Source organism: Siphateles boraxobius, unplaced genomic scaffold (genome assembly GCF_051911475.1).
Source record: "Siphateles boraxobius isolate OS27281-9 unplaced genomic scaffold, OSU_SipBor_1 67, whole genome shotgun sequence".
Taxonomy (NCBI): Eukaryota; Metazoa; Chordata; class Actinopteri; order Cypriniformes; family Leuciscidae; genus Siphateles; species Siphateles boraxobius.
Window position 1 is genome coordinate 693,744 of NW_027509194.1, and position 17,656 is coordinate 711,399.

The 17,656-nt window shown below is 37.0% G+C and overlaps 1 protein-coding gene across 6 annotated transcripts in view; it reads left to right on the forward strand.

Annotated features, from left to right (window-relative positions):
- The window catches only part of eng (endoglin), a 68,025-nt gene extending 51,391 nt beyond the window's left edge, over positions 1 to 16,634 (forward strand). For 2 of the 6 annotated variants that reach the window (XR_013196922.1, XR_013196923.1), the window contains exons 9-15: positions 1,760 to 1,905; positions 3,295 to 3,519; positions 3,607 to 3,670; positions 12,001 to 12,108; positions 12,203 to 12,282; positions 13,358 to 13,405; positions 14,546 to 16,634. Coding sequence is in view for 3 of the 6 variants with exons in the window: in XM_077213900.1 (XP_077070015.1) it covers positions 1,760 to 1,905; positions 3,295 to 3,519; positions 3,607 to 3,670; positions 12,001 to 12,108; positions 13,358 to 13,405; positions 14,546 to 14,682 (728 nt within the window). In the remaining 3 variants the exon portion in view is untranslated. Of the gene's footprint in view, positions 1 to 1,759; positions 1,906 to 3,294; positions 3,520 to 3,606; positions 3,671 to 12,000; positions 12,109 to 12,182; positions 12,284 to 13,357; positions 13,406 to 14,545 lie in introns of those variants that run through there. The other 4 variants (XM_077213900.1, XM_077213901.1, XR_013196924.1 and 1 more) reach the window with 3 other exon arrangements.
- The last annotated feature ends 1,022 nt before the right edge of the window (positions 16,635 to 17,656 follow it).

Sequence of the window (17,656 nt, forward strand, 5' to 3'; positions counted from 1 at the left end):
AGAGATATTAGCAGAGAAGGAAGAGAGGAGGGATTGATAAAGACCCAGGTCTGTCAGATCTTTTGATTTGCGCCACTTCCTCTCTGCACCCCTGAGTTTAGTACGATGTTCGCGGAGAATATCAGATAACCAGGGGCAGAGGGTGTGGCGCGGGCTGGCCTGGAGGAAAGGGGACAGAAGTTGTCCAAGCAGGATGTTAAAGTGGAGAAAAGAGTATCAGTTGCACTGTTAGTATCTAGTGTTGAGAGCTGATCAGGTGGAGGAAGTGTGGATGAGACCAAAGAGGATAGGTGAGAGGGTGAAAGTGATCGTAGGTTCCGTCGAAAGGTGACCTGTTGAGGAGTGCGTGTTGTGTTCTGAGGCAGGTTGAGGTTGAGAGTGAGGAGGAAGTGATCTGAGGCGTGCAGTCGAGTGACCAGTGTATTGTCCGTAGAGCAGTAGCGTGTGTAGATAAGGTTCAATTGGTTACCTGATTTGTGAGTAGCCACAGTAGATACTCGTTTGAGGTCAAATGATGCAAGCAGGGTGTGGAAATCGGCAGCCTGAGGTTTTTCTAGGTGGATGTTGAAGTATCCAAGAATTACAAGAGGAGTACCATCTTCAGGGAAGGATTAGAGTAGCACGTCAAGCTCCTCCAAGAAACTGCCAAGTTGACCTGGGAGACGATATACAACTACAAAATGGATTTTTATAGGACTAGTGATTGTAATTGAATGTGATTCAAATGAGCTGTTGTCAAATAGAGGTGGTAAAGGATCAAATTTCCAGTCATTTCAGATGAGCAGACCAGTACCACCACCCCTTCCGGTCGGACGGGGGCTGTGTGAGAAAGTGTAGTTAGTTGAGAGGGCAGCAGGTGTGACAGTGTCTTCTGGTCTGATCCAGGTCTCAGTCAGGGCCAATAGACTGAGACCTGAATGACTTGAAAAAGATGTAATGAAATCAGCTTTGTTAACAGCGGACTGGCAGTTCCAGAGACCAATAGGAAAAGAGAATAAAGTATTAGAAGACACCGGAAGGGTACGGAGATTGTTAGGATTGTACCGCCTCCGACGTGTGACATTTGATTTACGTATGTTAGTAATAGTAGGGATTTGAAAACACATAGTGTAAAGGAGCTCACAAACAGAAAGATCCGACGTAAAATTGTAGAAGTGAAAGGAAACAACAATAGATAAACAAGAAGAATTTAATACTCAAGTGCCTTGTCGGTGTCCTTGCTCGGTGGAGTCGCACAGGTAGAGTCGCTGGTCTTTACACTCTTTGGTCTTCACGCGATGAGGGCTTCACACGAGGGCAGCCGCGACCGCTGCCGCGGTGCACTAACCAGTTATATACACGCCTAATACCCCGTTAATGAATACAGCAGGCCGCGCCCAACTATTTAGCCAGCGAAACTCAGTCACGACACTAAACAAACACACACGCGTTTTTACCAGGGTAAACACAGTAACGAAGAGCCGCTTTATCATTCATAAAGAGAGCCATTTAAACCTGTTCGAATCATTTAAACCTGTTCCAACCTGTTCGAATCATGTCCATGTTCACATAGCATGCGCCAAAACCTGTACCAAGTTTCGTACCATTCCAATGAAAAATATTTTTTTTTAATTTTCGCAAGGTCAATCTGTTGAATGCGTATTAACATGCATGGAAACATGCGCGTGTTGATTTGCTAGTGTCGTCTTTTCAGACACACGTGTGCCGCTCAAGTGTTCCAGTAAGCCTGTATTAAATGTCTCTGTGTCTGTGCCCGCAGGACCAGCGGAGGTGGAGCGCACGACACCGGCACCCACTTCTTCTTCAGCGGATCCGTTCGAGATGCTGTTGTTCTCGTCTCCAGACTTCAGGTCCCCTCTGGATTCCTGCAGCAAAGTTCAGAGTGACAAGAGGGTCTATGCGGAGGTAGATCATTCTCATGTGTTCAAAGGCTCATATTCTACATTTATTATACTTGCATTGTGATGCATGACCTATCGTTGCAGTGTTCAGTAACAAGCATGTTATGCGCTTTAGACAAAATTGTCCCCTAGTTTTTTCCCCATTTAGTATGTCCAAACAACAACAACAATAATAATAATAACAATTATTAATATTTATTATTATTATTGATGTTGTTGTTAATAATAATAATACAATAATTATAATTATTAAACATATATATATTTTTAATTATAAAAATTACACAAATAAAATCAAATATATTACCTTAGCATTTTGGATACTAATACTACTAATACTTTAATAATAATATTTTAGAAAACAGTACAATTACAATATTAAAATTTTTGATTGTCTTCATTTCTTTGCCTTCAATTACTTTGCGTATTATTGTTATTATTTGTATTATTCAAAAAACATTTTATTTTAATTTTATTACAAATATTATTTATTAAATAAATAAATAAATACATAAACAAATAAATAAATACTACTGTTGCAATAATACTATTGTACTTACAAATAAAAAACAATTATTCAATAATAATAAAAATAATAATAATTTTATTTTAAATACAGCAAAATGACAATACTATTAATTTTTATTCTTTTTTTTCTTTCAAATGTTAAACTATATAGTTTTTATTTAGGCAGAAAACCACTGGTAGACCTCACATTTTCTTTTTTGATTTATAAATGATTCTCATTGCAAATTTGGAAATCTGATCTCTTTTCAAAGACGACACTCGGCAGATTATTGCTGAAGTGAAAAAAGATTTTAAAAGTGAACTTAAAAAAAGTGAAAAATCAAAAACATCTAAACGAGTTGTGTTCAAAATTTGAGCCTGATATCTCAAAAAATAAGCTTTCAATAAGATTTTGTTTGGCTGCAGTACCAAACGCTTCCACTGGATGAAATTCGTCTTATTTTTGACCGTGATGACTATTTTTTTCAGGACCATTTAACCTGTTTATTTTTTTGTGTTCAGTTAGAAAGTGCCAAAATTTCCCAACCAAATTTCCAACTTAACCAAATTTCGTTTGAAGAAATATTCAGATGAAGAAAAAACAAAAAAACAAATGCAAAAATCTGTATAAATGTAAAAAATGATAAAGAGCAGCGGTGGTCAATCTGTTGAATGCGTATTAACATGCATGGAAACATGCGCGTGTTGATTTGCTGCTGTCGTCTTTTCAGACACACGTGTGCCGCTCAAGTGTTCCAGTAAACCTGTATTAAATGTCTCTGTGTCTGTGCCCGCAGGACCAGCGGAGGTGGAGTTTATCAAAAATCAAGTTTAATGATTGAGGTTTGATTTTAGATTTAAACACGCATGTCTTTCTCTTCACCAGATCTCCCATCCAGGCATTGATGGGATCCCGTTCAGCATCAGGGTCAGCAGGTGTTGGGTTCAATCCATGCCGGTGGTGAGGAACATATCGCTCAAAGAGGAGTCGTGTTTCAACGACTGTCCCAATAAACTCAGATTCTCCTTCGAGATGCTTCAGGACCTGCCGTCCAGCTCGTGGGACCTAGAATGTGCCGTTCAACTTTGTTTTGCAAAAGGTTTGAAAAAGGTTTGTGGGGCTTTGTTGTGCAAACATGACTCTTTCCAAAGCCCATATTATACAATCATCTCTTCTTGTTTTCTTTTGTGATTTTAGCTTTGTACCAAGGAAACACAAGTCAAGAGGAACTGGCAGGTCATGCCATATATACCAAACGCGAGTGAGTACGACTTACAAAACATCTCATTTCATCTCAGATACTATTTCTGAAGTGCACCAAGACAAAAAAGTCCATTTAAAGTGCAATGCTCAGTGTTCAAATGACACGGGTTGATTATGTCAATATCTACTGGTTTTGGTATTGTAATAATACTAGTGATCAGCTGATTTTTTAATTATCAGCATCAGCATATCCGTTTTTCTGTTTGCTTATAAGTGTCGGAAACTGGACTTTTATTTTGACATGATCCCTTCTAGTCAAGATTTTTACAACTTCTTCATTCATAAGAAAATATTACAATAGGATTACAAAATCAAGAAGTTGCAAATCTGTTTTTTCCCCCATCAAGATCAAATTAGTTGTTTTCATATTGATTAATTTTCAAATTATTTATTTCTAATTTCACTGCAAGTATTATTTACTATCTTTAAATTAAATATTGTGTTATCAAATATATTGGCTTTATATTTTTATTATTCAAAAATATTTTATTTAAATTTTATATATATATATATATATATATATATATATATAAATCCACTACTGTTGCAATAATGCTATTGTACTGTCAAATAAAAAACAAGTATTTAATAATAATAATAATTTTATTTTAAAGGAGCAACAGTAAAATTACCATACGATTAATTTTTTTCTTTCAAATGTTCGAGATCAAATGCACTCTTCTCATATTGATTCATTTTCTAATTATTTATTTAATAATTTAGTAAATATGTTAAGTATTAGTTTCACTGCAACTATTATTTGTGACATTAAATATTTTGTATTGTATATTTATATTGGCAGTGGTATTTTAAAAAAAAAATCCATATTGACCGACTTCTATATAATACAATAGTAGCAAATGAGATGTCTACACAATTTTTGAAATGTATTAATTTTTAGGATTTTTTTTTTACTCATCACCCAATGACAAAGTGCTCAAATACTGGCCAAATAAACATTGTATATCCTGCTAATTACGGCAATTAGCCACTCACAGCATTAAACGTCCTTAACAAACTTTAAATTGCTTTTATTAAACGGCAGTATGATAACGCACGCTAATGTTTAATTAATAGTAACACTGTCCCAAGTTTAAGTCTTTCGGAGTATAGTTTCTCCCAATAATAAACATATAATCGCAGTTGAAATCTGCAGAAACATCCATTTTATAAACCCAGGTTTGTTGGGTCATCAGTGTGCGTTAATATCTCAGATATTCAGGAAACGTATGATACCCTATAACCTTGAACCCCGCCATGCTGGATAACCTTGAGTCCTAATTTGGAAACGTGCAGGAAATAAATCCTCCCATTGGTTGCACAGCATTGATTTGAGAACGACACGCCATTGTACCCGATTCCAACAACTCCCATCTCGCCTCAGCAAAACGGGATTATTCCTGAGTCGTGACGTCATCAGTCGTCATGTGGTGCGGTCGGGATACGAGGACAGGAGAACGGGAAGGGGGTGTTTATAGGAAGGCCTGCTCGATGACCTTGTGGCCGCAATCAGAAATAATGTGTCAGCTGGGGATTTATTGTGTCCGAGGTCTGGTATGCGTGGCCTTTCCGAAACAAGGGGCCCGGGTCTCTATTGTCAGCATCACACAAAGAAGGGAAGGTGTTGTTCTTCAAAAGGGAAGACAGAAGATGAGTCGAGAACAAACCTTCGCATTCCTCGCCTCGAGAGCATAAACAGCGGCGCGGGGTCATGTTTCTGCAGGACTCTACGTGCCGGATCCGTCTTCTGTTTTTTCCTGCACTGTTGTCCATTGAGACAATAGACGAGGCTTCTGTAGTTCTTGTTTATTCTTCTCCGGAGGCGTTCCTGATCTCCCGAAGCGCTGTTTGTTTGTCCAGTGCATTGATGCTCATCCGGAATAGGTAGTGGTCAACAGAAGGGTATATATCATGTTTTTGTGTTTTGTGTTTGCGGTACATTGCTGCTTTTAACCCTTTAAAGGGATATTTCACCCAAAAATTTAAATTCTGTCAGTAATTACTCTCCCTCATGTTGTTGAACCCCGTAAGACCTTCGTTCACCTTCGCAACACAAATTAAGATATTTGTGATTAAATCTGAGAGCTGGATCACTCCTCCATAGACTTCTAAGGGATTGAAACTTGTTCCCCGAAAAGTTATTAAAGACATCGTTAAAATAGTCCAAGTGACTACAGTGGCTCAATCTTAAGTTCATCAAGCGATGAGAATACTTTTTGTGCGCAAAAAAACACAAAAATAACGACTTTATTTCAACTATTGATTTCCTTCTCTGTGGGCCTCGAGTGAGTTCACTAGTGTAACAGCGCAGCGCTTCTGTGTTGTACATCAATTTTTTTTAAAAATTTAAGAGGGTTCAAAAAATATCACAACTTTTAATTTAAGTGGACTAAAACAATCTTCACATAAACCCATAATAAATATCATATTTACCTGTGCCCTTCCTGTCTAACAGAAATTGAATAAAGTTATCAATTAGTCTGTGCTGCATAAATTATAAATTATATATAGAACAATCCTTATTAAAGCCACAAAAGTTCTTTAGTCAAGAGCAGTGAGTGTTTTCTATGTTCCCTTTGTTCTTTGATTAACTTTACGGACAGAAAGCTTTATTGGCTGCTGGCCCTTTAAGAGCAGCCGCTGCTGACAGAGACGAGGATCTCACAACTCTTTACGTTCTCATAAGACTGCTCTTCTGTTATGAAGATACTCGATAAAACGACATTTTGGCATAATTGTGTGTGTTATTGTTCGTTCAAGCGTGAAAGAGAACTGTATTCTGGCGCGCGGTCTGTGTATGCGTATGATACTGGCACGCGTCTTTCTCAGGACATTCACAGGCAGCGCGCTCTCTTTTGACTTGTCGCACATGAATGGTTTAAAAGCATTCGCACGAATAAGACCGGGATCATGCAACACTAGACAAAGGATGACAAAAAATAACAGATGCTGTGTTAATTGCGTTAACAACCCTAATTTGTTTACTTCATATAAAATCGCAGCATTTTGCATCATATAATCGCATATGCTTGACATCACGATTGCGATATGATTAATCGTGCAGCACTAGTTAGGGTGATGAATGTTACATTTCCATGTACATTTCCTATTGAATTAATTTGTAAACAAATTAAAAGTTTTGAGAAGCAGCAGAAGCGCTGTCACTTTTTAAATTTGACTTTATTTACCTTTTTATTTGCCGCTGCGTGTGGGAAAGAAAGCGCACGAGATGAGACCTCTTCAATTATCATATTAAGAGCACATTTAGATGTATAGTTAACCAAATCAAAATTTATTTTCATATTGAATGACAGTTAGAGTACAGCTTCAAATATGTTTACAGTCAATTAAATATAAGTAGTCTATGTAATAAACTAATACAATGTTTGGTAACACTTTTGTTTTACAGTGTCCTTGTTACATAAGTTAAATGTAATTACCATAGTAATAACAGTAAAAAAATTTACAAAAATAAAAAAAATTAAATGAAAAATAAAGTGTAACCCAATGTTTTTATTATTATTTGTTAGATAGTATATGTATAGGCCTATTATATGAATTTCAATATTTATTTATGTTATATCATAATCTGCGCAAACCCGTCGTTGCCGTTCTTTGAAGGCGTTGCAAGGCATTTTAAATGAGCATTTATTGTCAGCGAAGTCCACTTCAACGGATAGGGAGCAGTGAACACTGTGTAGGGAGCCTGTCGAATGAAACGCACCTACTGTGTTTTGGAGGATGCGAGTACTTCCTGTTTGAGGGGTCGAAGGTCATCCCCTCCTGACCCCCGGCTCCGCCGTTTCCGGCCTCTGTTTGCTCAGCTCAGACTCTCTGATCAAACACACAAATAAAGCTGATATTTGGTGGAAGCTCTGCTGCTGACTTGGGGAAGAAAACAAATAAAAAGAGAAATAAAACAGACCCTTCCTGTGGCATCAAACCAAGAGTTCTTCAAGGTCCTTGGGAAGCATTATTTGAGCAGCCGAAGTGTTTTTGGTAAACACTCTCGCCGTCTCTGCAAAGGTTCTTGGCCTTTAACAAACACCTCGGCATCAAAGTGCACGATTACAGAGAGATGGACAACCTGAGTGAAAACAAGCAGACCTTCCTGCTTCCCATCATTGTCCCGGAGAGGAAGATGAGAGCGTGTGGAGCGGCACACGCGAACACTGGGACGTGGAGGTCGTACGCTGGATGAGTTCAGAGTCAATCCTCCCAGGAGACAGAAGACTTTAACTCACATGCATCCACTGTTGTGGCTGAACGTGTTCATATTTTGGGCGAACGTGAACTGAACGTACTCTATTACTGCCTGATGAACGTTACTGTGAACTGGTTCATTCTGGTGTCTGTGAACGCCACGCTCTCTCAGTTTAACTTCGTTCAATAGAGTGCCAGATTTCTATAGAGCGAAAACCCGTATAAAACACACCGTAAACAGGCCTTAATATGTGGCGGAAAAACACACAATCTGGCAACACCAGCACCAGTGTCGCACCGCCACATGCGTCATCAACACAAAAAGCAGCAAAGAGGATCGTATGATCATTTGAGTTTTATGACAAGGTCGTGAGGATGGGAAAAATCATAAATTTCTGTGCAAACTTTGCCCACCGAAAAAATAAGTGTTTTCTGTGGTTCTATATGGGCTGTGGCAATAATTTAGAAAAATAATAGCTCGCAGCAACATATGCGAAAAAATAACTATGAACTAGTTCAAAATTTTGAAGTATGGACTATGAACTGAACTAGTTAATTTTAAAATTTGTGAACTGAACTTTGAACTAGTTCATGTAGAAAGTGAACTTTCCCAACACTGCATGCATCAACATGCTGGACCATTGAAGTGCTGTCGAGTAACTAACTAAAAGTGTTCATGCTATTTATTTATCCTTCAAAGATTATCCCCATTTATACAACTAAAAGTTTCAAGATGTAGGAAAACTCACACTTATTTAAAAATAAATTTTCATTTAATAAATAGGAAATTTCTCTGGCTTTCTTTCTTTTTGCTGTATCGAAAACATACCGAACCGTGAATTTTGTGAACTGTTACTAACCCTAATCCACACACGGGTAATAGTTACTAAGCCTGCTCTGGGTACACCAATGTTCTTGTCCGTGTCCCTCAGATTCCTGCAGCTTATGTACATTTACATTCCAGTAAAGGTTATTGATAACATGCCTCTGAAGTTCGACTTTTGCAACAATACTTATAGGCAACTAGTCATCATATCTTCCGCTCCATGAAACACATGTTAATACTCAGTTGTACACATATATGGTTCTTTAATGTATTTGTATTGTACTAAAATGCGTTCATTTTCAATGGGCATATATGCGGCTGAAACAGGGACCCTAGTCTAGTGCATCTTAAATTTTTCAATTGCTAAGTTAATGACTAATCATCTTTACAATGGAAGTGAATCAATCAAAACTAACTTTATTTGGACAATAACTTTATTCTAGAACTGCTGTAAAGCCCAATCTCTGTTACTTTAATTTCCTGTTATCACTGTAAAGCTGCTTTGAAAAAAATCAATATTGTTAAAAGCGCTGTATAAGTGAAGGTGACTTGACTAGCTCAACTACATTTGCCATTAGCGTGACGGTAGTTCTGCTGTTTTTAAATGAGTGTAGATTTTCCACCAACACTGAGCAGGAAACATTTAAGGGTACTGGGGCAAATTTGTACCTAATTTCACCTAATGCTACGTTCGCACCAAACGTGAATAGAGCGTCTGGCGCGGAGATTTCAATGTTAAGTCAATGTAAAGACGCGTTTACGCGCGTCTAGAGCGTGGTGTGGTATACGCGAATACGTGATTTTATTTGGTGCATTCACGCGTTTGACGCAAATTCGAAAAGTTGAAAAATCTGAACTTTGGCGTCTGTTCGCATCGCGTTAACCAATCAGGAGCCTGCTTGCTGTTGTCACGTAGTGAAGTAAATATTTTAGCACATAAAAACTTGATTTCAATATATGAGACATATTAATTTTGTATTGAATGCTATTTATTCCATATCTAATCTAGATTAGATGAAACATTATTATTCTAATGTAAAGACAACCAACATACTTTGGCGCAAGAACATAGTTCGTGTCTGGACAGACACGTATAATGTATAATTGTGTGAAATGTATGATGAAAATTGTAAGTTGTCTTTTGAACACTTTTATAATGATCATGTTAGATGATAACGGGTGATCGGCGCCTTCATGTAATAGTTTTCTCTTCAGGGCAGAGAATCAGATTTGTCGGATTTATAACACGCAAATTCATCCACTTCTCCCAAAAGACATGAAAGTAAGTGGCCGGTGAACTGGGAGAAGAATAAAAAGTTAAACTATTTAGTTCCCTACAAAGTGTATTTCTGACGTCATTAAAGCACAGTGTCAAATTAGAAGGGTTTTCATTGCCGCTTACATAGACATCAGCGTGCATTTTACAAACTAAATATGACTTTTTTTTTTTTTAACTGCACAGTTGTGATATATGACAAGCACTGAGCCAAAGCATGCACGCCGATGTGGTTAGTGTTAGTTCACCCGAAGACGAAAATGTCATTTATTCAACCTCATGTCAATTCAAACCCATATGACTTTCATGCATCTTCTGCATCCAAATTTGAAGAAATCCTATTTTAATGAAATCTGAGAGATTTCTGTCCCTCCATTGAAACTCTGAAGCTTCAAAACGTTCATTAAGAATCATGAATCGAGCAGTTTAATCCAAGAAGAGACACGATTGCTTTAAATGATGAGCAGATTTCATTTAGGCTTATCCACATATAAACATTGATCAGCGAACAATGTTTGCAGTTTTTACATGTAATAAATGAGGTCAGCCGCGCTGCTGTAACAGCGGTCATCAACGGATTTAATTGCTTGGTCAACAGAGCCTCAAACCTGGAGTTTAACAATGCTACTGTTCCCCAGCGCGAGCTATTCAAACCCTAAAAGTTTATTGCATGTTTTTCTGACAGTGAAGCTGTTTTTCCCTACGAGTAGTGACGAAACACTACGTCAGTTTCACAGCTGAACAAACAAGGCAATAATCCCCTCGAAGTGAAGGAAACGGTTTCTGCAGACGTCTGAGACATGAACGCTTGAACGATCATTATGTTTTATGTTTTATGATGATGTATTGGTGCAGGAACTCTCCATGCGAAACACAGTGGGATATTTCACTTGTTGAGTAGCGCTGCACGATATTGAAGAAAAATGCGATACGCGATAACTCATTAAATAATGCGATATGCTATACAATAATGCTTAAAGAGTGTAAAATAAAGTTAAATTATCTTTAAAATATTTTAAATTACATGCATGTTTGACATTCTTTTTGTGACACGAAAACATCGTCTACAGCTTCTGAAAGTGAACAGTGTTTTACTTTATCATAAGAAGTGTTATTTTAACATCAGTGTAAACCACAGGGTTCGGGGTTACAGGTTATCCAACATTAGATTTATTTAACAACAGAAACTGAATAATCAAATGTAAAAATAAAACACTGCTTAGTTTTTGAATTAAATATTTTAATTCATACTTATTAAATTCTTATTAAAGCTACAAAAGTTATTCAGCCACGAGTAGCGAGTGATTTTCTTTGTCTTTTGTTCATGACTGCAGTTATTGCAAGCCGTTGCGATATGCATATCACGATATATATATATATTTGCGATATTTCGATATATTGTGCAGCCCAATAGTTGAGCTTAGATTAAATTAAAATTTCACTATAAGAAAGCTTTAATTTAGTTAAGCCTGAGTTTGATTTATAAATAAATGATCAGTAACAAGAGCTCCTGATCCACTCCAAATGTTCTGATCCGTTTTATTAAAATGCTAATAAATTGTATGTTGATGAACATATTATTATAATCACATGTGTAATCTCAACCCTGAGATATACTGTATACCAGGTTTCTTTAACTCCAGTCCTTTTCTGTAAATGTCTGAAAGCACTATATCAATGAAATTACTAATCTTGACACTTTTCAATAACTTTAGTTTGGCGTTAAGTGTAGCTAGTGTAGTATTTTCAATGTAGTTGAAGTACCCTGCATCATGTGTAGCTTGTAGCTTGACAAACTACAGTTTCAAAGTAACTTTGCTGACTCTTGTAACTTAGAAAGTTACTTTGATAAGACTTGTGGTGCGAGAGGATCGAGTTCATATCCCGGACGAGCGCCCGATCTACACTACACCCCGACTTGTCCTAGTTATCATTTTCAACTAATCCATGGGGAAGTTAATGGGTTTACAAAGACATGAAAATGCAGTTGTCTTCCACTGAATGCTTGCTTGCTTTGTTTCAGGTCCGTGTTTTGAGTTCGGACTCTCGGCTGTTCTGGGAATCGCGTTCGGAGGATTCCTGATCGGGGTTCTCCTCACCGGGGCTTTATGGTTCATTAAGATTCGCACAGGTGAGTAACAGTCTAGGGAATGAGTTATGTGTGACTTACATGAATACTCAAGCGTGAGAAGATGTATTTGGTAGAGTTTTCTCTGCTCCTTTAGCTTATGAGGGAAGAGCTGGAGAGAGCCGGTGTAACAAGCCTCGACATGAGTTACCTCTAGAAATAAGATGAAGCAGTTAAGTAAGGCCGCAGTATCTCCAGACTGATGATTTGTGGTCTCATTTATAAAACTGTGCGTAGAATCCTTACGAAAAGTGTAGCTATGTGCGCCCGAAAGCCAAAAATGGCGGACGCTAAAAAATATTTAGACTTATAAAAGCGTGCGTACGGCAGAACCTGTGCAAAACTCCCTTTATAAACCCAGTCAGAGGAAGATTGTGTTCACATGCGTCTCCACCCCGAAATAACCATATATGAGCTTACAACGCCTTGTTTTACTGTGCAGATCCTCATCTGCATATCATTTGCATATGCATATTCATCCATGTTTAATGAGACGAGACATTAGGAAAATATGTGATATGGATGTGCGTCACATTACATTGCTAAAAATAATTTAGTAGCTGATCCTTGCCTTGTTTTTGAATAAATAAATCATAATAGTATAAAATACATTTTAGATAAAGTTATTTTCAATCTTTTCCACTGGCCAAGTAGTATTTTTAATTGCTTTATATTTTTATTGAAAACAGATTGGCCTTATTGTGCATTATTGATCATTATTTGCGCAAAAATATTTAAAAATATAAGCAAAAATTTAAACATAAGCATGCCTCAGGAAAAGTGTTCAAAAGCAGCGCATCCACTACAAATATTTCTATTTAGTAGAATATAAATAAATCGTATAACTTCTCGGTAATGATTTCATGAAATTTAAGTGCTTAACTCCATTAATGAGAGTGGCTATTTAATTTAAATGTGTCTATCAGATGTAATGTGAAACTTAGTTTAAATAATTTTATGATTTATTTAAACTATTATTGTGAATATGCAGTAAAGTGTGCCGTCAGTCCCTCAGATCACCACCGGTGTCGCCAAACTGCCCTGTGTCCAGAAATGTTCTTACGCATGATCAGAGTTTTCTTAAAGGTTCTGTCAAGTTTGTTTTTAATTAATAGATCACAATCTTTGCTTGGGAAGTGGCAAAACGGGGTTTGAAACATGCGTACGCCACGTTTATAATTGAGACCCTGAATGTAAGCGATCCCTTCATGAGTGTTGTGGACTCGTGATGTAATGTGTGCATGTGTTTCAGGGCATCCTGTGGCTCTGGGAATGAGATCAACAGCGGCCGAACTCTCAGGTAAACCTCAATCTTTTCTTCTGCACACTTCCTCTGCTCTTTTCCTGTCGCATTTCCTTTCGAAGGTGCGATCGCTTCGCACGATAGTTGCTGTGGAAATCCGTCCTTATTTGTTTTCGTGGATTGCGCTCAATATATAAGAGACGGCGCCAACTCCTGCGAAGACTTCAGCTGACGCAAACTCTGAATCAACATGCACCAATGATCATTTGTTAACAAACAAGTATTCATTTCTTCAATGAGCTCAGTGTTTCTGCATTAAATTATTACATTGTTTAAACTAATGCATTAGTTTGAATTTAAGGGCCCATGCAATTTTAGGGAATTATGTATTATCATTATTGGGATGGGAGTGGTAGGGGCCAAAAATCCGCCGATTTGGAAGCAAAATTGGTCACTTTGGTGATTCGTGAAGACCTTTTCTCTCACATCAGCAGTGGCCAATCGCATTTCTGCACTGGGATTCTGTTTGATTTCGCTAATGCATCAGATATCATGGACTATCATGCATTAAAGTGCTCATATATTATGCTATTTTAAAGGCAAGGGTTCACCTGTTCTCCTACAATATGTTTACATGCATCAAAGCTCAAAAAACAGTTTCATTTTCCCATAATATACAGGCGAATCTCGAAAAATTAGAATATCGTGCAAAAGTTACAATTTTGATGATTATGGAAAATCCCAAATTCAAAATCTCAGAAAATTCAAATATTACATGAAATCAATAAAAAAAGGATTTTAAATACAGAAATGTCGGCCCTCTGAAAAGTATAATCATGCATTTGTATATAGTTATATATATTGAATATACTAGTTTCACCTTTTGATTTGAATTACTGAAATGCATGAACTGATGCACGATATTCTCATTTTTCGAGTTTCACCTGTATTCTTTCATAGCCTGTGAACTGGTATACCGCCCAGCACTAAATGAATATTGAATATATTTAATGAAATGCATTTTGTCCAGTGCTTTCTCAATCCGGATGCCCATGTGTGTTGACCACCCAAAAAATGACATCTGTTGTCTGAATAGTTTTCGGTCTGACTGTCCCTCTGATAACAGATCACTCATGCATTAAAATGATGTGTGTTATAAATGTGAATTGAATTGAATATTCCCTGTGTTTTGTCCAGTGCTCTCTCTCTCCGGATGCCCATGTGGTTTGACCAAACGCCAGCCCGTGCCCACCCACCCGTCTCCATCTGAGGACAGCAGTGCCAACGCCAGCATCGGCAGCACCCAGAGCACACCCACCAGCAGCATGGCATAACCATAACATAACCATATCATCCCGAGCGAGAGAAAGCCGGAGAAACCTTCCCTGTCCCTCACACACTCGCTCAGCCGGCTACGGGAAGTCAGCGGGGACGAAGAATAAAAAAAGAAAACACTTGGCTCCCAGAGACAGGAAAAACAACGCATAACCCCCAGGAACTAACAGGAAATTCGTGGCATTCTTGTGCCGGTGCCTCTCTGATGAGGCGACATAAGATTTCACAGACAAACAGCTCATGACGCTTTCTTTCAGACGCGGCTAAATGTGTCTCAAACAAACGTCAGACAGACCGCCTCATATCCCATAACACTCACGATGCGATATGATGAAACATTCAAACAAATCAAAACAGCGATAATAAAATAAACGAGTTCTTACTGTTCTCTCACATGCATGGGACAGATTGGAAAATGGCTACCTCGAGTCTCTAAGAGTCTCTATGGATGTAGATTTGTTAAATATTTGCTTGACCAAAACTAGAAACAGTGGCTGCATGAATCTCATGAAAACATTATTTGCATATTAAACCCCCAAATCAATACAAAGCCAAAATTACTTATATCCCTTTTTTTTTCATTGCAATCTCATTCTTATTACTGATTTTTTGTACATAGTAGGATTTGTTGCATTGCTAAATTGAAAATTGTTAGTTTAAATATAAATATTATGGCTGTAATAAATAATGAATTAATAATCCTATATTTTCTTTACGCAAATTTTTTCTCTTTTGACTATGGGGTGAAATATGACCCAAGATGTTTTCATGAGATTCGTATGGGTGTTTTTTTCTCTCTCAAATCAATCACTTACCATAAATCAAATAATTTGTTCATTACATTTTGTAACTTTTCATGAAAATGTGTTTATTAGCAATAGTAATTAAGCAACTTCAAATCAGTTTTTTTTTGTAACTCTTTATTTTGAGGTGACGTAGTTACACGTTACTGCATGTACTTACTATTTTAATAACAGTAAATTATACATAATTACATGTAATTACCCCTAAACCAAACCATTACCGTAACTCTACAGTAAGTACATGGTTAATTAAAATTCTCAGTAATTATTTGAGCAAGTACAATGTAACTACGTTACCTTAAAAAAAAGGTGTGTGGCTATTATATGTACAGTTTATGCATTATGCTGTAGATTCAGTATATAGAAAATTCATAACCTCAGCAGTTGGCCTGAAGTTTTCATATTTGAGAATATGAAAGTTAAAATGAGCCCAACAAAACCAAAAACTCTTGTGATGTAGCTTATTTTACAAGAGCATACTGTATACTATGCATTTCATGTGAATTTATTCATGTATTTGTAATAATTTTATGTGTGTGTGTGTGTGTGAGTGTGTGTGTGTGCAAGAGACAAAATCATCACCAATTCTCAACCCTCATGTTATTCCAAGCCTGTATGACGTTCTTTCATCGGTGGAGCACAAAAGGAGACGTTTAGCACAATGTTCACGCTGCTCTTTTGCAGACAGATGCTGTCAAGCGTCAAAAAGCATAAAAGTATCCATGCACCACATCCCACGTCTTCTGCAATCATCTGATAGTTTTATATTGAGGAACAGAGCCAAATTTGAGTCATGTCCAGTGTGTGTGACTGATGTGGATATGAAGCGCACAGCTGTGAACTGGTCCTTTAACATCAGCTGGATGTGAAAAGCAGGAAAATGCCACTTGAGCATTCGGTGCAATATCTGTGGTATTCTTTTATGTTCGTATAATTATTTGTGTCTGTATGTAAACTGTTTTATACTGCATTGTTATATCAACTTTTATAAATAACATTTGTATTGCATGTTTCTGTTTTCTCTGCAACGTTACCATTTAAAGCACTTCCCGCGCGGTCATTATCTGGTCATATTTGTTCCGTTTTCCCCATTTTGAAGAATTATTTTAATCTAATTTGACATACTTTAAATTAAATCATGAAAACAAGGCCTCCTAATGTCATTAAAGTTTATGTATTGCTTCTCCGGTTATTTTCGGGGAATGTCCTGTTCTGAGAATTGCAGAATTGCCAAAAGTTTTGTACATTAAAGTTTTGTCCAACTACACATATACAGTATATTACAAAACAAGTCACTCTATTATTTCATCAGACTAGCTTAGCTTTGATTACAATGTGCATTCGTCGTGGGATTGTTTTGACAACCTTATGCAACATCACAGCATTTATTTCTATCAAGAAATATCGCTTTTGGCTTGCTTAGTTGAGGACATTTAATTAAATATTTAACAATATTATTGATTCCTGCATTGACACTATTATATGAGAACTGAACTGAGCTGGGTGATGACATCACGGTTTCCTTCAGAGCGGCTATATATATATATATATATATATATATATATATATATATATATAAATGAACTAAATTAATAACTTTTTTACAACAAAATGAACCATCACTGAACTTACTTAAGCTGGACTGTGACGCTATTTTCTTCTAGACACAAACTTTTTAGCATTATTTTCCTGTTATCTCTGTAAAGCTGCTTTGAAACTCTTATAAAAAGCGCTGTATAAATAAAGCTGACTTGTCGAGTTGCATTCAGATCTTGTGTTGACGATGGGAGAGTTCAAGCGCTCTGTAAAGTCTTATCGCATCCCAAGACTTTTAATATAGTTATGGTCAGGACTCTGTTCGGAAAATGACCCACTCTTTCACAATTTGAGCCCAAAGAATCATAGCATTGTTATCCTGGAATATGGCCATGGGATATGTCTTTCGACATGGTTAAATGCAATATTTTAAATCTAAACGTGACTTTTTTTTAAGTCAGGCAGTGTCTCTTGATTGAAATCATAGCATTTACACAAATTAACCCAACCAATCATGACATCACACATCACGCTCCCGATAGGAAATCATATTTCAATGGGAATTTATCTACTAAAATTGAATGTCATTGTCGTTTTAGTCATGATCTACTAATATACATTCAACCCATATTGG